This window comes from Podarcis erhardii (assembly GCF_964252035.2).
Source record: "Podarcis erhardii genome assembly, chromosome: 4".
NCBI classification, from domain to species: Eukaryota; Metazoa; Chordata; class Lepidosauria; order Squamata; family Lacertidae; genus Podarcis; species Podarcis erhardii.
The window spans coordinates 67,058,661-67,084,864 of record NC_138508.1 but is presented as its reverse complement, the minus strand read 5'-3'; the positions used below and the strand labels follow the sequence as shown (position 1 = coordinate 67,084,864).

General features: G+C 41.3%; 2 protein-coding genes and 1 long non-coding RNA gene across 7 annotated transcripts in view; 1 reads left to right on the top strand and 2 right to left on the bottom strand.

Annotated features, from left to right (window-relative positions):
* The window catches only part of PPEF1 (protein phosphatase with EF-hand domain 1), a 32,705-nt gene extending 17,806 nt beyond the window's left edge, over positions 1 to 14,899 (top strand). For all 3 annotated transcript variants that reach the window (XM_081859089.1, XM_081859090.1, XM_081859091.1), the window contains 11 exons: positions 899 to 945; positions 3,336 to 3,502; positions 4,367 to 4,403; positions 5,243 to 5,392; positions 6,493 to 6,822; positions 7,892 to 8,077; positions 9,545 to 9,687; positions 10,152 to 10,258; positions 12,025 to 12,188; positions 12,382 to 12,466; positions 13,401 to 14,899. In XM_081859089.1, coding sequence (XP_081715215.1) covers positions 899 to 945; positions 3,336 to 3,502; positions 4,367 to 4,403; positions 5,243 to 5,392; positions 6,493 to 6,822; positions 7,892 to 8,077; positions 9,545 to 9,687; positions 10,152 to 10,258; positions 12,025 to 12,188; positions 12,382 to 12,466; positions 13,401 to 13,594 — 1,610 coding nt within the window. In that variant the 3' untranslated portion in view covers positions 13,595 to 14,899. The remainder of the gene's footprint in view (positions 1 to 898; positions 946 to 3,335; positions 3,503 to 4,366; positions 4,404 to 5,242; positions 5,393 to 6,492; positions 6,823 to 7,891; positions 8,078 to 9,544; positions 9,688 to 10,151; positions 10,259 to 12,024; positions 12,189 to 12,381; positions 12,467 to 13,400) is intronic.
* A 1,071-nt stretch (positions 14,900 to 15,970) lies between these two features.
* Positions 15,971 to 17,406, bottom strand: LOC309340394. The gene is made up of 2 exons (XR_014155964.1): positions 16,628 to 17,406; positions 15,971 to 16,588 (listed from the first exon to the last, which is right to left on the bottom strand). It is a non-coding gene; the product is annotated as an uncharacterized lncRNA (long non-coding RNA).
* A 6,644-nt stretch (positions 17,407 to 24,050) lies between these two features.
* Positions 24,051 to 26,204, bottom strand: part of PHKA2 (phosphorylase kinase regulatory subunit alpha 2) — a 51,062-nt gene continuing 48,908 nt past the window's right edge. For all 3 annotated transcript variants that reach the window (XM_081859057.1, XM_081859055.1, XM_081859056.1), the window contains 2 exons: positions 25,449 to 25,649; positions 24,051 to 24,243 (listed from right to left, as the gene is read on the bottom strand). In XM_081859057.1, the coding sequence (XP_081715183.1) occupies positions 24,070 to 24,243; positions 25,449 to 25,649 (375 nt within the window). In that variant the 3' untranslated portion in view covers positions 24,051 to 24,069. The remainder of the gene's footprint in view (positions 24,244 to 25,448; positions 25,650 to 26,204) is intronic.

Genomic DNA, 26,204 nt, shown 5'->3' with positions numbered 1-26,204 from the left:
ATGATCCCCCCGCCCATCATGAGAGCTTTCTCACCCTGGTCATATTTGCCTGGAAAATAGCAGTGTTGTGTTTAGGATTTGCTTGCATCATCACCAACAACTCAAGTGTGAGTGTTAACTAGTATACTAAACAAAATTTTTAAAAATTACATTTGTTGTTCTCCTCATTTTTGCCTCTGACCCTGACCACCATTTCCATGTGGCACTCGAAAGGTTGCCCACCAAGGAATGTAGCCCTCAGGGTGAAAAGGATTTTATACAGTGGTACCTCGGGTTAAGTACTTAATTCGTTCTGGATGTCGGTTCTTAACCTGAAACTGCTCTTAACCTGAAGCACCACTTTAGCTAATGGGGCCTCCTGCTGCCACCGTGCCGCCAGAGCCCAATTTCTATTCTTATCCTGAAGCAAAGTTCTTAACCTGAAGCACTATTTCTGGGTTAGTGGAGTGTGTAACCTGAAGCGTATGTAACCCGAGGTACCACTGTAATCTTGTTCTTCAAATAGCAGTTTGAGAGGGACCATTAAGCCTCGGCTGCTTCCTCATACATTCCCTGTTGCTTCCAACACAGCTTCCCAATGCTTTTGGGTAGTGGGTGGGCAGTTAAGCAGTTGCACCTGTTGTGTTTCATATTATGGTTTCATACATATGTGTGCATAGTTTCACAAAATGTCTACTGTAAGCAGCTGGTCCACAGGGAATGCAAAGTGCTCCCCTGAGGAATTGGATTCAGGAGTTGACCACCGTGCAGTTAGTGCTTCATACCATTGCTTTACAACACTTCTAAACATGCATGAGCTCTAGGAAACAATAATCACTGTTTGCTTCCAGTCTTGCGTATTCTACCTGCCCGATTGGTGGTCCCATGGCCCGACTGTGAACGTTTGTGTTCTTTCTAGGCGATCTTCATGGAAAGCTGGATGACCTTTTGCTGATTTTCTACAAAGTAAGTAAATTTGGCTTTGCTGTTTCCTAATGGTGCCTCAACGCTACTGTATTCCGTTAGCAACTGTGTGTATATATAGAGAGAGATCACCAGCACTTTGTGGTATCAATTTTTGGCCTATGGCCATCTTTCCGTTCTCCACACTCAGTTAATCAGGACTGAATGTCGACTGAAGGGCACAATCTGCAGGAGACTGGAGGGTATCCAACCTCAACGACGATACTCCTTGCGATTTTTGTGAAGTATAAACAAAGGGGGGTGGGGGGGAGGCGGGAATCTCCCTAAAGCCTCAGGTGATCTGTTGTTCAAACTGTTCATGAGGGACAGAAGCTTAACCTTATCCAGGCTGTGTAGCATGATCTCCATTGGGTGCTTTCAGGGAAGACAACTTCCCCAAACTCTCTGATAATAACATATGTATCATATTGCTACTGCTCTCTAAGCATGGTGTATTGATGGACTGCCCACTAGAGTTTATAGTCCCAGATTCAGATTACAGTGTGGCTTGTATTTCTTTCATTTTGCTTCCTCAAATTGCACCATGTACAAGCCGACGCTGCCTTTGGAGGGGATGGGGAAGGGTGGGTGGGAAATAGCTAAAGGCCGTAAGTGATTACCCTAACATGGTCTGAAGCCAGTTAAACTAGATAACATGCCTTTAATGCTTTTTAATGGCTTCTCTTAAGAATAACACCTTGGCTTAATTAAAGTAGGCAGTTTGGAGACACTTCCATTCACTGCACTAATCATTGTTAAATGATGCCGTTTCCCATCATGTTCCTCAAAAAAGAACCCCAAACCCGTAATATTTTAAATTGCCAGTTGCTAAATTAGCCTGTGTTAAATTGATTCTATGCATATAGACATCCTGGAGCGGAATTAAAAGGCAGATTGACAAAGGGAGCTAATTAAACGCAAACCCAGAAGGCACTCTAATGAGGCAGTGGCAGCAGCAACCCCCTATTCCACTCACCATTGGAAAGCTGTCTTCACTCTCATTGCCTGCTGCTATGGATTTTCATTTCATCCCCAGCCTCGAAAAGGGCATTAGCAAAAGCCAGGGAAGTGTTCGAGGAAAGCAAGGGGAAGCAAGCATGCTGTATAATATATTGTATTTTGAAGTAAATTGGATTTTCACATTTGAAATGTAAATGCAATGTCAAATGTAAAGGTGTATTAAGAGCTGGTGCTGCAAAAAAAAAAAAAAAAAAGATTTCCAGGCTCCATAAACGTTGATTGCAAGCATTTTGAGAACCTGCTAAAATTCATTCGACAAAATTTCATTCTACTGCTCCTCCTTGGACTCCTGGGCGGCTTATGATATATATGACGTCTAGGACAGAGCAATTGGAACAGAGTTAGATACGTTGCATGACTAGGGCTCAGCTTCATCAACATTCCCTTCCTTTCAGCCTCAGATTTGTCTATGATCATTATGGGAGATTGGAAGAGGAGCCCAAAGAACCATTGCGGTGTAGTGGTTTGAGCAGGGTGGCTACGTCCAAGCCCAGGGGCCTGAGATGTACACACACACACACACACACACACACACACAGCAAATGTTTCCGGCTTCTCCTACTAATTTTGGCAGCATCAGAACATCCTCCCTCCCACCAAAAATGTGGACACAAAATCCTTCCCTCCCCAGCAATCAGATCAATCACTTTATGAGTGGGGGAGGAAAATCAGATCAGTTGAGGAAGGGAGGCTCCCCTGTATGTGTGTCAAAGACTCTGTGTGTGCGTAGGAGTGTGTGGGGTGGCTACATACACTTTTTGTCAGACCATCCATGGGCCCACAGACCCTGGAGGTATAACCCAAAATGGTTCATCACTGCTTGGTTTAGAGTATTGGACCAGGGTTTAAATGCCCACACAGCTGCACAGCTCACTGGATGGACAACCGTGTACCAGCCATTCACCCTCTTAGCTTAACCTACCTCCTATGGATCTTGTGATGATAAAATTGGGGGACACAGGGAAGAAGAACGTATGCTGACTTGAACTCCTTGGTCATAGGGTAGATGCACATCTAACCATTGTTTTCCACAATTGGTTAGGACAAGCATAATAAAGAATTCCTAAATGGTTCATATAAAAGTAATATCAAATGAATAGTTTTATGAACTGTGCGGACATGGCAGCTCAAGGTGAACATAAGCAAAACCATCCCTGGTGTCCTCCGTCTGTCACCAAGGACCTGATGCTCACCTGGGCACAGGTGCAGCTACTACTGTGATATGGCAGTGCTACAAAAGAGATGTTGGCATCAGTGAGGAGGTGAGGCCACCTACAGCTCTGCAGTGCCCTGTTGACTGGCTGACTCTTGTTTTGCAATAATTAATATCTGTTGTACTTGCAGATGATATTGTCGTTTTTCTTCTTTTACAGAATGGACTTCCTTCAGAGGAAAACCCCTACATTTTTAATGGGGATTTTGTGGACAGAGGAAAAAATTCCATAGAAATACTCATAATCCTGTTTGCCTTTCTACTCGTCTACCCTAACCACTTGCACTTGAACCGAGGGAACCATGAGGACCATATCATGAATCTTAGGTATCACCATTGTTCAGCTAGCTAACCAGTTAGCTAGATATATTATCTTTCATTCGCCTAATCTACATGTGTTGTCTTCCCAAAGCCTCCAATTGAAACACTTGATCTGATAACGGAGAGATGCACTTGTAATTTTTGCTCAGATCACTAGATACTGTCTATGAGCTCCCTCTACCCATGTTAATGTATCTTAGTATAATGGAAAGTAAGAATCAAATTAGTGTGCATTTTTGTTAGAATTTGGACTCTGTTTACTCTTTAGAAATGGTCTTGGCGTCTGAAGGTTGTGGCAGCATTATCTTTAATTTAAGGCAGAAGCATTGTGTTATTTTATGGTTCAGCATTTCAATATACAGAAATACTGGAAAAGAAAACCTTATTTTTTATTTCTTTTGCTTTAGATAAGAGGTGGGAAGGAAGGAGTTTGGAACATACTGGTAGATCTCTGTAGCGTTTCAGCAAGGACTCTAAGTTAATTTACTATGGCAACAACAAAATTAATCCGCCCACCACATCCCTGGCTCTATTTTATACTGCTGAAAGTAGATCCCACAAGCCTGAAATCTGCTCACCCCTGTTTCAGACCATGCACTGGACAAAAACTGTACCAGAGTATGGAAAAGTTCCTTGATGCATACTGATAAAATAAGTGGGAAATCTGTATCTGGGGTGCAGATACAGAAATATGCAACAGAAATATCCTACAATTCAAATCTCTGATTTCTGTTGTCTTGCTATACTCTGGTAATGATAATGGATCTCCCCTCTGTTATAAACCTATAATATGGAAGAAAGAATTCTCTCTTACATATAGGTACATAGAGAGTGTGATCCACTATTGAAATAACCTTTAACTTGTTTCAGATATGGTTTCACAAAAGAAGTTATGAAGAAGTACCAGGTAAATATTTGGCTGTCTTTTGGTAGTGGCATCAGATTAGCAACCTCACCTTTTAGCTAAATGATACAGACTGCATTCCTTGCATTTCAAAGCCCTAAGTTAATTTTATGGACATTAGTTCTGTAAAGAATACTGAACTCAGAGATGTTTTAAGCATTACCCATAAATAAGTATGGGGAGTAAATTGACTTCAGTTTGCATTTAATGGTGAACTTACCCAATTTACATTTTCTGAAACGATATGTGAACTGAAACTCAGTGATCCTTCAAAATTCACACGTTCTTGGCTTTTGCTATACAGTTGTCCAGCCAAGTAATGTGTACAAAAATGCATATACTAGTGTAATGTGTGTGTGTGTGTACATGTATATATTAGTGAATATAACATGCAAAAGTGCATTAAAACAGGGAAATTTGTATATCAAGTAAAATATGTATATTATGCAAAATTGCATACAAATGTTTGTATTAGGGAAAAAATTGCACTAAAATGATGAATTTTCATGAGGACTTAAAAAAATGAATGTGGAAATGTGGAGTATTGAAGAATTTAAGAATGGAAAAGTCAGAAATAGAGAGAAACCAAAAGTGGTAGATTCATTCATCCCTACTCACAAGAACCCCATTATTTTTCCCCATGTGCTCAGCGGTGTAGCTAGCCGCTTGGGTACCTGGGGGGCGGGCCAAGGTGACTCAGAGATGGGGCAAGCATAGATTTACAAATAGTTTTCATTTCATTATTTTATGGCTTTGAGAAACCACCCATGAAGCTCATCAATTTGCTATTATTTCAGGGACCTTCTGATTGTTACCTAATCGCCTTTATTTTCACTTAATAGTGCTATGGAACAGCAATTTTACATCTTCTGGAAGATGTCTATAGCTGGCTTCCTCTTGCAACTATAATTGACAGCAAAGTTCTTATTTTACATGGAGGGATATCGGACACTACTGATTTGAATTTCCTTAATTTATTTCAGAGAAACAAGGTAAGGTGTTATACTCGCAAGACGCTCTTTTTCTTTAGTTCTGCTCTTTTTGGCTCCAATCCATCTCAGCAACACACAAATGCTATTGAAATCAATGAGAATTAACCTTGTGTATCTTAACTCTTTTACGTAAACATGCCATTAGCATTTTGAAAATTTAAAGGAGTAAAGTAGCAAAACACAACGGATTAAAAAAAATGCCTTAGTTTGTTGCATTATGTGGTCCTAGTACATACTTTCTCTAGACCATACCTTAAGGCTAATATTCACCTTAACAATGTTTTAAGGGGTTAACCGTGATTTTTAGTCCAGGCGCATAATGGCAAGAGCTGCGGGCTGGCTCCATCGTGCTGCACTGCACAGCGCCAAGTTATCCATGCCTTACCCCTCTCCTTCCAGTACACACCAGCAACATACTGTATTTGGAAGCTGGAAGGGCAGTGGTACTTTGCCTCTGAAGCCCCAAGGACTGGCACTGCCTGGGAGGAGAAGCAGTGCTGCAGCAATAGCCTCCCAGCAATGAGATTGCTGTCACTTACTGGGGAGGTGTGGAAAAGGGCAGTGGCGTAGCGTGGGGGGTGCAGGGGGGCCGGCCGCACCGGGCGCAACATCTGGGGGTTAGGGTTAGGGGGCGCAAATCCACGGGTTAGGGGGCGCAAATTACTTGCCTTGCCCCGGGTGCTGACAACCCACGCTACGCCACTGGAAAAGGGGCAAGGTGACAAGAAGGTCTGGGCTGCATCAGCAGAGAAAATCCAGTGCTCATATCAGTGTCCCTCGGCAACCCTGGTCTCACTGCTGCTTCCCTCCTTCCAGTAACTGGGAGTGGCGCCCCTGCCAGGAGACTATTGCTGCCTCACCGAGTGAGCTGCTTCACTCCTTGACCATTGGCCCAAGTTCATTAAAGATAACACACTTTCAGGGCTAAAGTAATTTACTTTTGTGCAGATCTCCATTGTGATCAACACTTGTTTATGAATTGCTTCTCACCTATATCTGGTAGATCAGCTACTATATTTTCACTTTCATGGTCAGAATTCAGCAATATGCCTGTGCTGATCTAGACCAATAAATGGCGATCATTCATGTTGTCTTTATAGCTGAAGTCTGTGCTGAGGCCAGTGAAGTCAAATGCAGAGACAGTCTGTAAGCCACGTGGAGCTAGTCTTGTAGAAACCTGTTCCCATCGGACGGAGGCCACGAAGTCCCTTTCCGGGCAGGACATCTCTCTCAAAGAGGCCATGAGGTCCACATCAGCACCTAGCAAGAGAAGGCGATACAGTAGGGATGTGTCTGATGGCAAAGAGCATCTTGGCAACCTCCCTGGCAGAGGCAGTTCTAGTCTTCTTCCAGAAGTGCAATATCTTAAGCCTCACAGTGTTACCTCACCACACGCATCCTCAGAATTAACAACAAAGGAGTGGAAGCAAGTATGCCAGAGCTGTATATAAGAGTCTTTCCCCTCCTCCACAAATATTGGCTATTAAAATGTTAACATTTGAGAAATAATCTTCAAAAAAACAACTTGGAAACAAGCTTTTAAGATAATGTAATGAGCATGCTAATTACTTTAATATCAAATTATAGTTGCTAGAAGCTTGCAGACAAAACAAAATGGCTGATTTGTCAAGTGCTTAAATGAACACCCATTCATGCTTTGAGGATGATGTTGGGCTGAATCAAAAGGGTGTAAGGGTCCGAGTTCCTTCACAGAATGGGTTCTCCAATGGTATACTCTATAGGCGTGCTCCCCCTCTCTCATCACGTGAGGGGTGATTGTTTGAACACTCCTTATATAAAACACAGTCTGAGTTTAGTATTCCCCCTCCCTCACCCTCAATCCTCTTTCATCTACCTTTGCCTTTTTGCAATACAATGCTATTTTGAATTCTTCATTTGGCCCCTTTGCCTCAGGACTCCCTGCACTTTAGTTTCCTTGCCACCTGGAATCCCTTCTCAGATATCAAGGCACTTTCAGAGCATCATTGTTGAGATCCAGTAACCCCTCAGGCTACCTCCCCCAAATCCAAAGACTTTGTGAGGCTTAACTGCCACCAAACAGATATCTTTCTTTCCCTCAGAGAGGGAAACATTCCTTATGTGAGCCAACATTCTGTGCCACCATACCAACTTACCTATTCAGTGTCATAAGGTTTCACCACCACTAGTACATTAAAATTATATTGTTTTGAACCTAAACCCAGTTAGGATCCTCACAACCTGATGATTCATATTTCTTTCTAAGGGTTTTATTCAACATAGTGCTGTCACAGCAAGGGTTTCCATTAGGGCGATGGGACTTTCCAGTCTTAGGGGTTCCCCCAAGACTCTGGAGTAGATTTGGGGAGTGTATGGGGAGAGGAGGGGGAGGGAGTCTCATTACATGCTGTGATGGGATGACCTTGTAGATACCCACCAAACTCTGCTTTTTATGATTTACATTATTCCAATGATGGATCGTGAATGGTCACTAGCATTTTGTTTAATTGCTATTGAAAGGTGGTGGATATTCTCTGGAGTGACCCGAAACATCAGAATGGATGCACACCAAACAAATTTCGAGGAGGAGGTTGTTACTTCGGACCAGATGTTACTGCCAGGTTGCTAAGACGTTATAATTTGAAAATGCTCATCCGGTCTCACGAATGCAAGCAGGATGGGTATGAGATCAGTCATAATGGAAAGGTAACCAGAAATTTACAGATTAAATTTCAGAGTCTTGACAGCTTCATTTATTGTAAGTCTCTGGGCTTTTCTGAGTAAGGCAGGAGCTTCTGTCTGCCAGATACAAGTCACTAACCATATTTATGTGATCAGCACAGAGTCTTTGTCGTCTACTAGGCCCCATCTGCAGTATACATTGAAGGCAGTGTTATACCACTTTGACTTCCCCCTAAATAATCCTGGGAACTGTAGTTTAAGGGTGTTGAGAGTTGCCAGCCACTCCTAATTTTTGTCTTCACCTCTCCTTCCTTATTTTCCACTGAGCCATTTCATGGCTCAATCATGGACACCAATCCATACTTCATTAAATGGCTTGGAAGATCATCTGCAGGGGTGTCATTGGTTGTCCCCTGAGTTGGTGAGGCTCATTTGGCATCAACACGAAATAATAGACCCTTCAGTGTCATTGGCCCAGCCTTGTGCTCTACTCGGCCAGTAGAGATTCAGCAGGTGCTTCAGCCTTTAAATGCAAGCTGAGAACTTTCCTATCCCACTAGGCTTATGCAGGCAATACAGTATGCATCTTTCCAAAATAGCTGATAATAATCTGATTTGAATTTTTATTATATATAGATCTTACTGTCAACCTCTTTGATTTTTTTATGATATAGTGGTATATGAATATCTGTATAAATAAATAAAGTACTTGGAACATAAAGGCTGATTGCCAAAGAATTGATGCTTTTGAATTATGGTGCTGGGCTCTTGAGAGTCCCATGGACTGCAAGAATATCAAACCTATCCATTCTGAAGGAAATTAGCCCTGAGTGCTCACTGGAAGGACAGATCGTGAAGCTGAGGTGCCAATACTTTGGCCACCTCATGAGGAGAAGACTTCCTGGAAAAGACCCTGATGTTGGGAAAGATTGAGGGCACAAGGAGAAGGGGATGAGAGAGGATGAGATGGTTGTACAGTGTTCTCGAAGCTACCAGCATGAGTTTGACCAAACTGCGGGAGGCATGGAAGTGGAAGACCATGGGGTCATGAAGCGTCAGACACGACTAAACAACAACAACAAATAAATAAATAAATAAAATAATTCGTTCAGGACAAATGTAGGTGTGGAACTTGCCCTTGAACTCAGTAGAAGAGCTGTGCATGTTTATCACATGGCGTTTCTGCTGAACTGTTTTCTTCAGTGTCCTAGAGAAAGACAATGTGCCCTGTACTTGAATTAAGGTTTTGTTTTGTTTTGTTAAAGCCTGATGCACAAAGAGACTCATGACCCTGGATGTAATCTCAAATACAAAGAACATTTCACTTTCCTAGTATCAGCCATGGAAAGGGTGCTTTCATTCACAATATTAGCCTTTGTCATACTTATGAATATTGCTTCGTTCAGCCTACAACTTGTTTAAAATCTTGCCAGATCAAGCTTGAAATCCTCATTACTTAAACTGCATTTTTGTTTCCTTTTAAAAAACTAGGTTATCACTATTTTTTCTGCTTCAAACTACTATGCAGAGGGAAGTAATCGCGGTGCTTACATCAAACTAAACCCAGATCTGATTCCTCGTTTTGTTCAGTATCAAGTCAGCAAATCGACACGCAAAGAGACTCTTCATCAGAGGTAGGATAAGGAGGACACACATATTAGTTTTTAAAGATTTATGAACAGAACTGAAAATGCAAAACTGTCCCCAAGGCTCTGGTCCACCACCAGTGGTCACTGAGCTTCATTCATGGCAGCTGGTGTGGATTTGTGGTTGAAGATGGGAGACAACACGTCCATCATATTAAATAGTCAAATTTATTTTTAACTGTATTGTTAGTGCTTCTTTTATTTTTATTTTGCATTTTTTTGCATTACAATCTGAATTCTATGGAATTGCAATTTATACAAGGAGCAGACATTAAATGGTCTGTCAAGACCTTCAGCAGTTTTAAAGTAGTTCATGGTTTGGGAGCTACTCTTCCAAAGTAAAGAAAGTTGACAGAGGAAGTTAGTAAATGCTGAGTTGCTGTTAAACAGCTCAGGAGAGATTTTTTTTTTATTCTTTAACTGTCCATTTTAATCACTTTCTTCCCTTGTAGGGTGACTGCAATTGAGCTGTCTGCTTTGAAGTGTTTGCGAGAGAAACTTTACACACACAAATCGGAACTGATTGCTGCTTTTAGACAGTACGATCCAAATTATACAGGTAACACAATTTGAAAGCAACACTTCGCAGTTGCTCTATTTCACTGTAATGTAAGTGACTGTATTTACGGTGGCAGATAGAAGGCAAATCAACAGAAAGCAGAGGTTAGAAGCAGATGCATAGAGTTTATAAGAGAAGGACATAAGCGGCAGGGACCCCCCCCCCCCAAAGATTTGCATTTCAGCGATACTAACAATTAGGTAGCTGAGAATGGTGGGTCACATCAAAGGATGTATGACAATGGACAATGCTGCCCAAGACATTCTGCCACTTGAAGTACAACTCAACAATGCTCAACACCACCACCCCCGCACTGAAAGCCAACACTATTCATTTACACCAATTTCTGCCTTCATCTATTCCCCCTCGCCCTGTAATGCTATCTGAAGAAGGTTGTGTCAGGGCTAGCCCTGATGATGAAAACCCAAGCAACTCCTAAAGGTTTTTAATCAGACAAGAAAATGGCAAATGGGGTTTAATAAGTTGGAAACGATGCACACTGGAGTTCCAAAAGGTCAGTGGGAAACATTTGGACATATATTTGAAGGAGGATTGGCTACACACTTTTTCTTAGCAGGTAGCCAGCTTTTAATATCTGCTGCCAGAAAATAAGGGAAGTAGTCTCTGATAGTAGAGGTTTTTTAATTGTGATTGGAGTTTCCAGATAAGCATCTTTAAAAGAAAAAATCTCTGGGACCGGTATCTTTTAGATAAGTACTGGAAATTGCACAGATGGCATCAGTGAAATAAAGTCTGTCCATCAGCTGAGGGATTGGTGCCCTCTATATGCAATTTAGTCTAATTACATGGACAATCATAGCCAGATCCAGAATCCACTCTGCTAATCCTGGGAGCTGCAGGATGTTCAGCTTGTGTACATGAATGGAACCCTTTCATGTACACAAGAAAAAATTGGATATTAAGCTACCCTCTTGAATGAGGTGGCAATTCTTGAAGGCATCAGAGCTCCCCCCCATGTGTTTTACAGTACACATATGCAAGAAAAAAAATGTATTAGAGAATTAATTTTTCAGTTTACAGTGTGATCTTTTGAAGTGAGCAAGTTTCTCGTTAATATCTTATGCATCTCTGATGTAAAAAAATTAGATAATATTATGAACCGTCCTCCTGGCAGGCTCCAATCTGATGTCCTTAAAATAAGTGATTGCTTTGATCTCAAATCATGTTCATCTAGGCATATCAGATGGAATGAATTCTGTTGCAATTCCTCATCTTGCATTTCAGATGGATAAGACATTTCTTGTCTTGCATCTTTTTAAAAAAGTTAACTTGAAGATCTTCACAGAAGGAAAGCATCCCAAGAAAGTCTCTCTGGGCAGTCATGGAGGCTCCCCTGAGCAACATGGGATGGGGATATGTGTGGGATCAGCCAAAATTAGGCTGGGGTTCAAAGATGGTAGGTTAAGGATGTTCATGGCAGGAAAGTTTGCAGCCTTTTCTCTCCACCCATGTCCCATTCCATGTGGTTCAGCGAGACCCATATGGCTCCAGAAAAGGTTCTCAGGGAAGTGGTGTTGTGGTCCAGGACATAAAAACTGCCTTCTGTACCTTACCTTGTTAGGATCCAAACCATTGAGTTTTGCAATTTATTTTAAATTAACAGTTTTAACATTGTTATTTGAGTGTGCAGAACTCTAGAACTTCTCCTGCAATCATATAATCTATTCTCAGCGTAGTGACTCAATAAGAAATGCACCTGCTTCCTTTTGACCATAAAATGCTCTTTGTTTGTTTATTTTTGACAGGAAAGATTTCTTCTGGTGAGTGGGCTTCAGCAGTGGAGTCTGTCTTATGTCTTGATCTTCCCTGGAGAACATTACGTTCACGGCTGGTTTACCTGGACCAGGATGGTAGAGTTGAATACCTTTCATCTTTTGACAATTTTGAAATCCAGCTACCCATCAAAGAGGTGAGATAGTTTAGGAAACAGCTGACCTTCACAGCCTTGTTAAGATGTTTTACAATAAGATCTTGTAATAGCACTTAATTCTATTTAGATTCTTAACCCGAGGTACTATTTCTGGGTTAGTGGAGTCTGTAACCTGAAGCATCTGCAACCCGAGGTACCACTATATTCTGATTTCTGATAAAACATTTTTCAGGTCCAGCCATTTTTGGTGGAAACCCTGTGTAGATACAAAGCTGATTTGGAGATTATTTTTAATATGATTGACAAAGATCATTCAGGTATGTTAAAATCCAGTTTCCCAAAGTGGTGCATTGGAAGTAAACATAGATAGGGGGAGGGGGAAAATTTGAGGGATATTTGTAGAAGCTGCTTGATTTTCATCAGTATTAGAAAACATAAGCAGTGGATATGTGTGGGAACAAGGCGACTGAAAACTAGAAACATTTGTTGTCCTCCCTGGCTAGGTATTGTGTACCGATGTACTGATTTGTCCCTCTAGATCAGTGTTCAGCAAACTTTTTCAGCAGGGGGCCGGTCCACTGTCCTTCAGACCTTGTGGGGGGCTGGACTATATTTTGAAGGGAAAAAATGAACGAATTCCTATAACCCACAAATAACTCAGAGATGCATTTTAAATAAAAGCACACATTCTTCTCATATAAAAACACACTGATTCTCAGACTGTCCGCAGGCCAGATTGAGAAGGCGATTGGGCCGCATCCAGCCCCCGGGCCTTAGGTTGCCTACCCATGTTCTAGATAGAAGGCAGGGATACCATTTAGCCAGGGAATGGGTGGTTCTTCCAGTATTACAGACCATAAGTGACTATGGTTTTGCTTCTTCTTATGTCCCCATCTTGGTTCTGTACTATGAGGGCTGGTTCATGGTTGTACTGACCATTGAGACTGGTATAGCTAAGTACACATACTCTCTCCCATTCCCTGGTCTTGGCCTGTACAGTGATTTGGTTTGGACAGCTATGTGAACACTTTTGGGCACATCTACACAACAGTTAATTGAAGTAGTCTGTTTATTATCCCAAAAAAATGCGGCCAAGGCTTGTTATAAGATGCCTAGGCACCCTAAATTCAAGTCCAGAGTCTTCTTACATTTCCAGATTTCATTAACTCTCCAACAGTTATGTGTGTGTTCATGTTTGTGTGTGTGCGCAGTACTTTCAGTGACATACCCCTTCCTTCCAATTCTTTTTAGGTCTTATCTCTGTTGATGAGTTCCGTCAGACATGGAAGCTCTTCAACTTGCATCTGAGAATCAATGTGGATGATGAATCCATTGACAGCTTAGCTCGTAGCATTGATTTCAACAAAGATGGTAGCATTGACTTCAATGAATTTCTGGAAGCTTTTAATGTGGTCCATAAATTGGAGAATAGGTACAATCACTAAAGAAGCTGAATTCCTGACAAGCCCCTTCCCCCTGCACAGCACATTTGCTTAAAATAAATTGCTGCCTTAATACTGTTAAGTTTGATTGAGCAGCGTTCCTAGAAAACAGACTGGCTGGGGAAGGCACTACTTTATGATATGTAAGCGTAGCTATTTGGCAGAATGCTGCTAATGAGATGTATAGGTAGATGGGGAAAATATGGTTTAAAAACACATATAAACTACGCTGTCCACAATAACTGCTGTAGTGCCATATTAATAATCTCAGGGTTACTCTAATAATGGTTCCTTTAGATGGCTTTTTCATATGCAGTGTTTTCTCTCTTGTGAAACATACAGTTGTGTCAGACAAAAAAAATTAAATCCAGTCATGTTTCAGGTTTGAAGAACAGTGTAGGTATTGCTGGTTATAGATCTCTAATGGGGCAAAACTGATATTCCATGATCTAGAAAACTAGCAAAAATTAAGCGGTCCTTTCTGTGTTGTTTCTAGAAAAAGTCCTTTTGCAACTTCATTCACTTGGAAAATCATAGTTTTGCATTGTAACTTTCCTGCAGTTTTCATGATCACAGCACTGCTGCCCATGTGACAAAAAATGGGGCAGTGTTCCAGCATACAGTTCTTCTCCATGATTTAAAATTTACTGCAATATGGCAGTATATTGATTTAAAAGCCACTGTTTCATATTGCAGCAGGTAGTGCAGTGTAAAAGGAATGTTAGAAATTGGGGCAGAAGTGCGAGCATTATAACCAATAAAATCCACATTTCTGAATGCAGCCTTATTTCAAAAACAACTAATAAGAGACATCTAGGTGCACTAGTATAAAAGAGTTGTTGCTAGCAGTTTTGTACTCAGCATTCCTCAGCCAAAAAAAATCAGTGCAAAAAAAATATAAGACTTAAACCACCCCTTTAATTCAAAATGGCATCTAGTTGTAGCCAAACGTAAAGCAAAATCATCTGCTTCTTGATTTCATGACCTATCATGCAAATTTGGTCACAATATCTTAAGGTTGCACAGAGAACAGGTGAAACACTTCCCAAACTGCATAGTAGATCATTTGATGTCTTTCGCTAATCTGCAGTCTCAAAAGTTCATTCCTTCCAAATGCTCTGGAAGGAATCCAGACTATGGTACAATCTTCCATTGTAAGCAGTTGTGACTTTTACATCATGCAGAACTGGCACCTGAAGTCTTAGCAGCATGCGCATGCACCTAAGATCATGAAAAGGAATGAACCAAAGAATTGCCTTAACAATTGAACAACATGAAGAAATGTGTGGGCAATAATAAAGCATTGGGAACAAATCAGAACAGGGAAACGTTCACTTCGTTTTAAATAGTGATATGGAATGATGTGATTATCTTGTATTAATAGCATTCATTCTTAGATTAAAGGTAAAGGGACCCCTGACCATTAGGTCCAGTCGTGGCCGACTCTGGGGTTGCGGCGCTCATCTCGCTTTATTGGCCGAGGGAGCCGGCATACAGTTTCCAGGTCATGTGGCCAGCATGACTAAGCTGCTTCTGGCGAACCAGAGCAGCACACAGAAACGCCGTTTACCTTCCCGCCAGAGCGGTACCTATTTATCTACTTGCACTTTGACGTGCTTTCGAACTGCTAGGTGGGCAGGAGCAGGGACTGAGCAATGGGAGCTCACCCCGTCGCGGGGATTCGAACCGCCAACCTTCTGATCGGCAAGTCCTAGGCTCTGTGGTTTAACCCACAGCGCCACCCGCGTCCCATTCTTAGATTAGGCTCATGCTTATTCATCCTTGTGTCCTTCACATAAAAGTAACACCCTCATTAGAAATTTGTTAATATTTTTTTCCAGTGGGGAAAAGCTGTCACTGCAGTCCAGACATCCACGGATGCAGCTGAGTGGAGGGCCTGGCCTGCTTCCTTTTCAGGGTCAGAATGGGACAAAACTGATGTGCAGCCAGTGGTGGAGTATCCAGATCTCTAGGTCATTCCCAGAGCTATCCATAAAAGATGATCCCTATCCACAAATGAGTTTTCATGCACAGGTTGCCTGTTGCAATTTGATCCAGGTGAATGGTAGTTTACTGATAAGGAAGCCACTTCCATATGGTGTATATATTGATCGTTCATCCTGATTTGTTTGCACAAAGGATGCAGGGAGGTCATATGACATTGGCTATTTACTGAGTATTCATTCTGATTTGGGAATGTTATGTAATGTTGAATCAAGCGACTGGAAGGCTGGAAGTTCCCACTGTGTTGTGCCTCTAATTCTTGAAATCAATACACCCAAATGTAGCTCAGTTTACCAAAGGGTATCAATATCTTGGTAGAGATTTTGTAAAAGAAGGCACTGTTTTCCTCTTAAATCTTAAAAAAACCAAAACAGATTCAATGTCCAAATAGATATCTGTTTATTTGTAATTGTATTTGTATATCTCATGTAGCTAAGAACAGTCATAGAATCATCTTTCAGTTAAATCCCAGGGCATGCCTCCTTTCTGAAGTGAAACACATTTAGACCTGGTTAGTGCCTGGAAAAAGACAGCCAAAACCCCCTACATGAGCACCACCTTGAGTTCCCTGATGGAAGAAAGGAGTTACATAATTAGAAAAGAAAAGAAATACACAAACATCAATCCATAATTGACTCTTAACCCTGTTTATTCCCACCCCAGAGTGTCTGGTTTGTGCACCTGTCCAAACTTGACACTGTCCCAAAACAAACTTTTTGCACACTTCGAGGCCTTAAGGTAAGGGCAGCTTGTGGTGTCTGGGCACTCCAGAACTCGCACTGTGCAGCACTGTACACGTTGCGCATGTGTCTGTGTCCCTAACCCGCTTTCCAGAAGGAAGAGACGGGGTGTGTGTTGCTTGTTGAATCAGTGTCTCAGCTTGTATGTAGCCATGTAATTCACCTTCTGTGCCTTTAACCCCTGCCTTGCCTATGTACTGCTCATATTTATGCATTAAAGATTTGGACAGAAACCTGAGTTTGAGTTCTTCATCTGGCAGTGAGGGCCAGGGGCAGAACACTTCTATCTTACCCAAATGTCTGGATTTTATTGCTTCACAGTTTCTCTCCCATACGTAGGCTTCCTACCAATATACCATCCCAGTGCAATGGACCTGTAATATTTGCTTCTAATAACATAAAGTGTCTGTCCATTAGACCTGGTAACACAAGCTCAAGGCCTGTAATATCTTTGGTGGTGGCAGCAACCTGGATCTGAACATTTGAACAAGTCTCTCTGGCCGGATTAGCTATCTCATTTGCAGTGCCGTGGATATTTTTCTTTTAGTGTAGCCTGAATTACAGACTGGATTTCTGCATGGGTAAGAATTCTACCACAACCAATGGTACTGGCAGCTGATTCACACATGTATGGAATTAATGGGCTCAGGTAATTTGGATATAACTTGAATCCATAGTTAAGCTAAAATATGGTTTAAATGAGACCATGCAGCACTCTGGTACAAGCCAGTGAAATAATGGGTCATTTGCTTCTCCCATGCTCCTCCTATTGTTGTGTTGCCATGAGCTAAGCCATGGTATGGCTTATCATTATGTCCAAACCCAGGCATGTACACATTTAAACCGCAGTTTAGTTAAACTATGATTTAAAGCGCTGTGCAAACCAGGCCTTGCAGGTGAATGGTTGAACTGTGCCCATTTAAAAATACTGGCTCTTTAAGCAAGGATGACAAATGAGGAGGAAGATGTCTGGCTCAAGAAGCAAATCCTACTCATGAAGGCTTAGGGACAATCTTGATACCCAGGCATACATAAATGAGCACAAGCTGCTCTTCTGTTAATCAAAACAAAAACAAAAAATTCCTTCCAGTAGCACCTTAAAGACCAACTAAGTTAGTTCTTGGTATGAGCTTTCGTGTGCATGCACACTTCTTCAGATACACCTGAAGAAGTGTGTATCTGAAGAAGTGTGCATGCACACGAAAGCTCATACCAAGAACTAACTTAGTTGGTCTTTAAGGTGCTACTGGAAGGAATTTTTTTATTTTGTTTTGACTATGGCAGACCAACACGGCTACCTATCTGTAACTCTTCTGTTAATGTAATTCAAAATAAAGGGGAGGGATGTGTGTCTGTATTTACTTTAGAGCAGGCTTCCTCAAACTCGGCCCTCCAGATGTTTTGAGACTACAATTCCCATCATCCCTGACCACTGGTCCTGCTAGCTAGCTACAAGTGGCCCATTCACACAATCATTTTGCCCCCCCCCCATTTGCTGATACAGTGGTACCTCAGTTCTTGAACGTAATCTGTTCCAGAAGACCATTTGAGTTCCAAAATGTTTGAAAACCAAGGCGCAAAGGGTTGTCTGCAAATTCAATTGAGAAAATTGAAAAACACGCAGCGGAAGCCGTTCGACTTCCGAGGCGCATTCGAAAATGGAAGCATTTACTTCTGGGTTTTCAGCGTTCGGGTTCTGAAATGTTTGTCAACAGACGTTCGAGAACCAAGGTACCACTGTACACATTATAAACACATGGTGGTATGAGATATTAGGGATTGCTCCCCATCTCAGCACTTCTAGAACTTAGTAACTCAAATCAGGACAAACTTTGTTGGCGAAGGAAGCTTCTTTTTTTTATATATCTCTCTCCACACAGATATTTAAAAGGAATATAACAAAGCCATTCAATTATTCATGTATGTGATACATAATTCAATACAGCATTAAAAAGTGAATGCCCAGACATCTAACTATTGGGCAATAGCACGCAGGACACCACGTGCTGTGAATGTATATAACATGCAATTTTGTGCCCTGTGTGCTGTGTTATATATTGCAGTTGCTTGCTGGCGTGCTGAAAATAAAACATTTTTAACATAGAGCTATAAAGTGTCCATCCACAGGTATGTGAGAAAAAAAATAGTTTGTACCAAAATAAGATTAATAAAATATTCAGAGGCCTAGTGGGGAAACTAGGCAGTCTACAAATGCCGCCTGAGCACTCAAAAAGCAAGTCTGATGAGTTGAAAGAGGAGTGGGATGGTTGAGTGAGTGGGAGGCTCCACATGGCTGAACATCTGATGCCTGTTTGGAAGAAATCCAAGCTTCCTGCAGTTTATACTCTGAATTTACACTGCAGCAGTTGAGATCTCTTTAAGACATCTGGAAACATTGACCCACTTGCTCAAGATTGCAAATAATAGACTGCAGCCACTAGCCAGTTGAAGCAAAGGCATTTTGTATGAACTCAAGTCAAAGGAAAACAAGTGCTTTCTTGCATGGCTGAAAGTGCAGTTCTGGATCAGACTCACTTCATTTGGCCCTTCATTGTGTGCGCTGGGAAGAAACAAGTTCACAGGGCTATGAATGGATGCAGGACAGGAGCCTACTGCCTGACTCTTACTTGGTCTGGGCACACAATCTTAAACAAACACGCAAGTTTCATTTGTTCATAAAATATGCATCTGCTTTCTTTCCCAATAAAAGTACGGTACATCGAAAGGAAATAGACATGGACAGATTGGTAAGAATGAAAGGGTGGATCCTGTTGACAGCAATGAGTAAGTGTCACGAATAAATTGATAAAGCCGAGTACATAAATATATAAGCCAAATCCATTGATGTCATAGCTCGTGGTTCTTGTCTGTGGCTTCATTACAGTTCCAGACAGGGACTGGAGCATGCACAGTTCCCAGTGTGTGACTGTACAGAGAGCAATTAAGTAAAAGCCCTGCAAACTCACAGAATCATATAGGATCTTGCAGATCAACCTTTAGATCAGTTCAATTTTTTTTACAAGAAATTCAGGGCAATGGGCAAAACCTTTAACAATGTTTTTAAATATTATGAACCCCACAAAATAAAAATAAAACTGTCAAAACAACACATACCTGAAACCATAAATGCAGGAATCTGTGCTCTGATTGTGCTTGTGGTCTGTGTTGCAGTAGGCAATTTATGAATGGATACCCTGCCCACATTTAGTTGAGTAAGACAGTATTTTATGCCTCTTCCTAATATGGCCTTTCCAAGTCCCAATTTTCTCTCTTCCTCTGTAAAGCAATCTGCTCCTCTAATTTTCTTACCCAAAACATAAAATAACACATTCCAGAGGTCTAGGGTATCTACCCAGTGACAAAAACAAGCACTGCAACATGTTCAACTCCTCAGAGCTGGTTGTTTTTCATAGCTAGGTAAAATATTAGCAGATTGCTGGCTTACTTGGAAGTTACCGTATTTTTCGCTCTATAAGACGCACCAGACCACAAGACGCACTTAGTTTTTGGAGGAGGAAAACAAGAAAAAAAATATTCTGAATCTCAGAAGACAGAACAACAAGAGGGATCGCTGCGCAGTGAAAGCAGCAATCCCTCTTGCTGTTCTGGCTTCTGGGATAGCTGCGCAGCCTGCATTCGCTCCATAAGACGCACACACATTTCCCCTTACTTTTTAGGAGGGAAAAAGTGAGTCTTATAGAGCAAAAAATATGGTATTTCCTGCCATGTTCCATCCTTCCTAGTGATCAGGTCAAGGATGATTAAAACTTGCTGGTTAATATAAATATTGGGTGATACCTAACTAAGTCACATAGTCTGTGAAGCAACAGTCTTCCAACTACCTGTACCTGCTTTAATAGCTGTCTGCACAAATATTTACCAAGGTGTGTGGTTCTCTCTTGATTGGACAGCATTAGAAAACTGGAATCATTCCTGTTAGTTACTCAGGATGGGCAGAGGCACAGATACCCACTATGCCCTTCATGTCACCAAACGGCCGATGGGAATGGCTTTCTTATTTTCCAACAGGGCTAGGAACAAGGACCTGTACCATCAAATTAAGAACATATCCGTTAAGGTTACTAACAGTGCAATATTGTGCAGGTTCACTTGGAAGTAAATTCCCCTGTGTTCCAAGAGGCTTACTTCCTAGTAACTGTGTTTAGGATTACAGTCTAAACTACCTTTTGCCAGAAATGGAAAATTACAAGTAACTGTCATGAGTTTCACACACAAAAGAGAGCACTGTGTCTATGAATCTCCCTACCAAGAAGAACCATATGGTAAACACTTCTGAAACGGAGCTGAATTTCAAAACCCCTTTATGATACAACAAAGGAGTATGTGTGCCATTTAAAACTATCGATAAAAAACCCCACTAGGCATATCCATCCCTTTTGCAACCACAATGTTTTGGGGGCGGGGGTGAGTGGGAGAGATCCCAGTCATATTTTCCAAATTTATTCAGCATTTAAAAGCTTAAGAAACGCTTCTAAAATGCACATAGAATAAAAAAGGGGTTGTGTGTCAATGTTGCATTTATCCATTGCCACACAAGTATCTCAGTACTAATTCCAGATCTATAATATGGAATATATATTTAAAAGCTAGGACAAGTGACAGTGCTTGGCTTGTAAGATTTTATTATCCTGGTTAGAACCGAACCAATTTTCCTTTTCTAGACATGTCTGGCTTGTCAAAAGAGCAGCGTAGGTGGTTCCTTCCTAGCAGCACAGCCGCTTTGCTTGACAAAGTGAGCCTGTAAATCTTGGTTGGTTCTATTTTCATTCGCACAGGCGCTCTATTTCTAAGATGCTTAATGTGCCTGAAAGCTCTGCTCTCTAAATGACTCTCCAAGGTAGGCATTCAACACTGAACATCTCCACTTGTTTTTGAATCCATGCAGGTGTCTGACCAGCTGAGGAGTCAGTTGCCGCAAACAGACTAAAAATACAGAGTAGTAGCCTAACTCTTTAAGTTTTGGCTGTAGGAGAAACTAACGCTGCTATTCCTCTGGAAACTTGCTATTTCTCTTTGCTACGCTTGAAGGTGGCTTATTTGGAAGCTCTAAAGTAGTTCAAAGATGAAAATATTAAATTTTTGACATTTGTGATATGAAAACAGCTTTACATCTTGCTGAGTTGGTCAGGTCCCCGAGTTCTGTAGAAAGAAATGTATCCTTGCCTTTTTCCCTGCAGGGGAAAAAACAGCTGGAGCCCCTTCTGTTTTTTTGTAGATGCCAGAGGTGTGAGGTTTAAGCATTCTCTTCTCTTGGATTGCATCCTCTATGGCAGGACGAGGAAACAGGAAATACTGTTTTAGTTTTCTCTGGTTATATGTTGTCTGAATTATCACATCATAACTTGAGTTGTATATAATTTTATAAACTATAACTTATATAAAGACTTACTTACAAAGCCCCATGTGTCCTAGAGTCGGTGGAAGAAGATTGGAAGAAATTTAAAATCTATCTACAGAAACACTGTAAAATTATTGAATGTTAATGACGTTGGAATGAAATGAAGTGGTTCTAGCAATAAGGTAAAATAAGAATATGCAAGAAGGGATTGATATTAGATGAAAATTTGAAGTTAGAATATGTGAGGATAAATAATTAAGGGTAAATTAAGAGGGTATGAATTTGCTGAACAAATTTTTAAATGGAATACAAAAAAGGGAGGTGTGAGGAAGTCACGAAAATAAGTAAATGATTGTAAGACTTTATAAAGAGGGATTTTTAGTTTTTAGTTTTTATTTTTATGTTAAATTTTGGTTTTTGTATTTTTCTTTTGTGTGTTACTATTCTGTAACACTTTTTTGTTAAAAATTTAATAAATATTATATAAAAAAAAAACAAAGCCCCATGTGTCCTATCACTCTAGTCTGCAATGTATTTGACCCTGAAGTCAGCACCTACATGCAAGTGCTATGCAGGAAGGAAGAAAAAGCATCACTCTTAATCTTACAGTCACCCAGGGAGCGATTCCTACTGGGATACGCTTGTTACAGCTTCATGTTCCAGTGATAACTATTTTCAGGGAGCTGCTATCGGAAGTCAATCTTAACAGAACAATTAAAAAAAAAAACATTTTTGTCTTAGTACTTTAGCCAAGGGCACTATTCTTAACAGTCACTTTTGATTAGGAAGTTAGCATGCTCCAAACTTCATGGAGTCAGCACTTAGTACTACATAAAATATGTTAAAAGCACTATGAAGCAATATAAGCTTAAAACCGAAAGATTACTATCAGTGGAAACAAGTGTTGAGTGGCCTTCTTTTTGAAGATTAGGACTTCACCTTCCTCATACCTCTCCCCCCCCCAGCCCCCCAGCTCCAAAATATTCTCCAGAGAATCTCCTAACCCCCTGGAGCAAAAAAATAAAAAAATGGGGGGAAGGAGCTGGAAGAAGAGGAGAGGAAGGTGGAGTCCTATTCCATGAATGAAAGTCCACTCTCCTTGTGCATGGACATTGGCTAAAGACCCAATTTCAAAACAGTTTGTCTCTAGAAACCACTGGAGGCAAGTTTAGCACTTGGGAAATTTTTCTCTACTGCCAGGTAGACATTGCTAAGTAGGCTGTGGCAGCAGTCTCACACAGCCATCTTGTTTGCAATAATTAAAATGATAGCAACAGAGATTCAGGAAGAAGTGAGAGCTGTTAAATATGAACCACCTTGGCAAGAAGTTAGAGAGAAACAATTGCTGCCCCATTTCACATGCACCTTATAGCAGATGTGCTACCTTTGAAGAGGCTGAGAATTTGCCCGCAGGCAACATTTAAACATGCAAACTTCAACCTGCATTCTGACACTGGGATTACTTCACACATTTACAAAATCTCTAGACAGTGCAACATGAAAGTAGAATGTAGAATGTAGCTCTTCAAGTCAATCAATCTTATATGTAAGTTTTCACCCTCTGTACACCACTTACTGTGATTAGCCACTGACAATGCATTATAGTGGAAAAAACAACAAAGTCATTAGATATGTACTTAAAATGTTTATATTTACCTTTTCTAGGCTGATGTATGGATTTTCCTCCCACAGTGTGTGACTTCTGGATTTTATTGCTTTAGAGATTTCAAAAGAAACCTTAGTTTCTGCTTCCTCACCTTCTTGTTTCTAAGTTGGCGGCCACCTTCTCTATGACAGATTTCGTTAAAACTGCAGTAGCTGAGATATCCCATTTGTTTTGCTATAGTACCTCTGGTCCTCTGTGTAGGACAGGGATGGGGAACCTGTGGCCATACAGATGTTTGCTGGACTCCCCAGCTCCTATAGCCAGTGGTCAGAGATGATAGGAAGTACAGTCCAAAATCTGGAGGACCACAGGTTCCCTATTCTTGGTGCAAGAGAATAATCCTATTCAACCTATTACAAAATGTGTTGATCTCATATGCATGGTGTGAAATGTAAACAGAATATATCTGAGTGTTTGTGCTAAAGAAGTTCTTTCGTCTCTGGCATTTAAGGATGTACAAAAGGTTATAGTCAATTTCGCACTGATACATGTTATTTAACTTCATGGACCCACGTCTGAGCAAATGAAGATTACCATACAGTAGTGATGCTCACCCAAATGCCTACGGCAGTGTCCTTTCTAAATGGCTAAATGATGCACGAAGTCTTGAGGTAGAGTGAAGTGAGCAATTGGGTCACTAAGGGAAAGGTTCAAGGGAGGGAGGGTGGAGAAGAAGGTTTTTAAGACTGATCCTGGTGTTTTAAACCATTTATTGCATCAGGCAGCCTGTGCTTGGAAGAAATTCCTGAAGGTAGCTTGTTACTGCTTTTGTCAGATAAGTCATTGTCCCATAAGCGCCACTTGGGGCACTGTCGTAGAAGAAGCAGCAGATCCCCGTGGCTAGGTCTTGTTCCAACATGACATCAGTTGCTCCAAGAGATTTCTGGAAAATATGAGAATGGGGGGAAGCAAATGTTTAAACTTGTATAGTGCAAATTGGGGTGGGGCGGGGTTCTCTACTTATTTTTAAGTAGGCCTGAGACAGTGGTGGAGCAGGGAATTTCTCAGTCAGCACCTGCAAGCAGGCAGCTTTGGGCTGCTAATATCAGCTGGGTGACTATCCAGACAAACATTCCCTATGGGGTCCCTTCCAATTCTATGATTCTATGTGCTTGCATAGTGCTAATGGAGGGAACCCTGCACCTACTTTTTATTCCTAGTACTTAACATTGACTTTCTGCTGCTCTTTTGTCTGAACTGTATTTTAATTGTTATTTTTACATTGCTTAAATTCTATTAGAGTTTGTTGTTTAAATTATTATCTTTTATGTGTTTTATCTGTGTTGTTTTAATTTGTGCAAGCTGCCTTGAGTGCTCGTCAGGGGAAAACGTGGGGTATACACAACAACAACAACTGATTGCTGCTCCATACCAGTGAAATGGTACGTGACTTTCTACTGCAAGGATACCCAGTGTTGTACCCTCCAGATGTTGCGGCTATTACTCCTATCTACAGTAGCTAGTGGGGCCAATGATCAGGCAATATGGGAATTGCAGTCCTAGCCCCCTCCCCCACCTGGCAAAGGCTCCACATTGGCTACCCCTCTTCTACTGGGCACATTCTTGCTTGGCCCCAGTGTTCGAAACCCCCATCATTCTAGGTGCATTTTGCAATAGGGAAATTCATTAGCGCCAGCAGTTTCGGAGCTCAGGGCGCAGTACTGCACCTAAGATTTCAGATTAAAACTGCAGAATGGAAGGAAAAGAGGACCTTTTTCTGCCTCCCCACTTCCAGCTACTCTCTGAAGACTGGAGAAAAGACCCTCTTAAGAATATTAGAGGGGTGAGTAGGGGAAGGACTACTAGACCATGTGAAAAATGAACATAATATTTTAGCTGCAGTTCATCCATTTTCAGCTTTGTATTCTTGTTATAAAAAAAAGCATGCCTAGACCTTCTGTTGTTATGCCCATAACCTAGGTTTAAGGTGCCATTTAGTTCCTAGTTTTCATTATCTCAGTTTCTAACACTGCTTGGCCCTCCAGCCACCTGCCTGCTATTGCATATGTTTCCAACTCTTCACAGTCACTTGGAACTGTGTTGAGGATTTGTTGCTTGCCTTTTTAGAAGAAAATCCGCCATGCATACCTGTTCCTGAAGAAAGAGGTCATTTGCTATGTGCACTATCCGGTCCACATGAATGATGCCTCCAATGCTGTTCACCTCTATTTCAGATAACAGGGTAAGTACAAGAATGGCCTCCACCAGCAGTTGCCTATATTCAGGCTGGGGTACATGATTCAGCACCGACTCCACGTGGACAGCGAACTTGATCTCACAAGCTGTCATCTTGAAGAGAAAAAAGGGAAACAAAAACAAAGAAGCATAAGGGGTACTGTATTCCAAGTTGGGCACATAACTTTAAACTTTTTTGAAGGCAGTGAGACCTCTTGCAATCCAAGCTATTAAACAAACAGCTGTGGTGCAGGAGACTTCTGTAAAAACAAAGCAGTTGACAGATGTCACCGTCTCCTATGTACATCCTGATGAAGCGTCCAAGCTTATCCACCCACAGCACCTTAAAATGTAGTTTATCCACCCACAGCACCTTAAACCCACACTCCACGCAGGCAGCAAGCTAAGGATGCCTTTCAGTGAGGTACGTGGCTTTTGTCCAGCTGTTAGAGGAAGTGTGTATATGCATCTGTTGTCAGAAAAGGTGTTCTAAGAGGATATGGCGATTCATGGAGTGCAGATGCAGGTACAATTGGAGGCTTGGATGCAACCACATTCACAAGGGGAAACGTTACTGCCCTCTCCTGACTTTTGACAGGCTTTCGTAGGTTCAAGGCTACACTTGCATGCAGGGACCCAACGAGGCACAGAACCTTCCTGCAGTCCCAG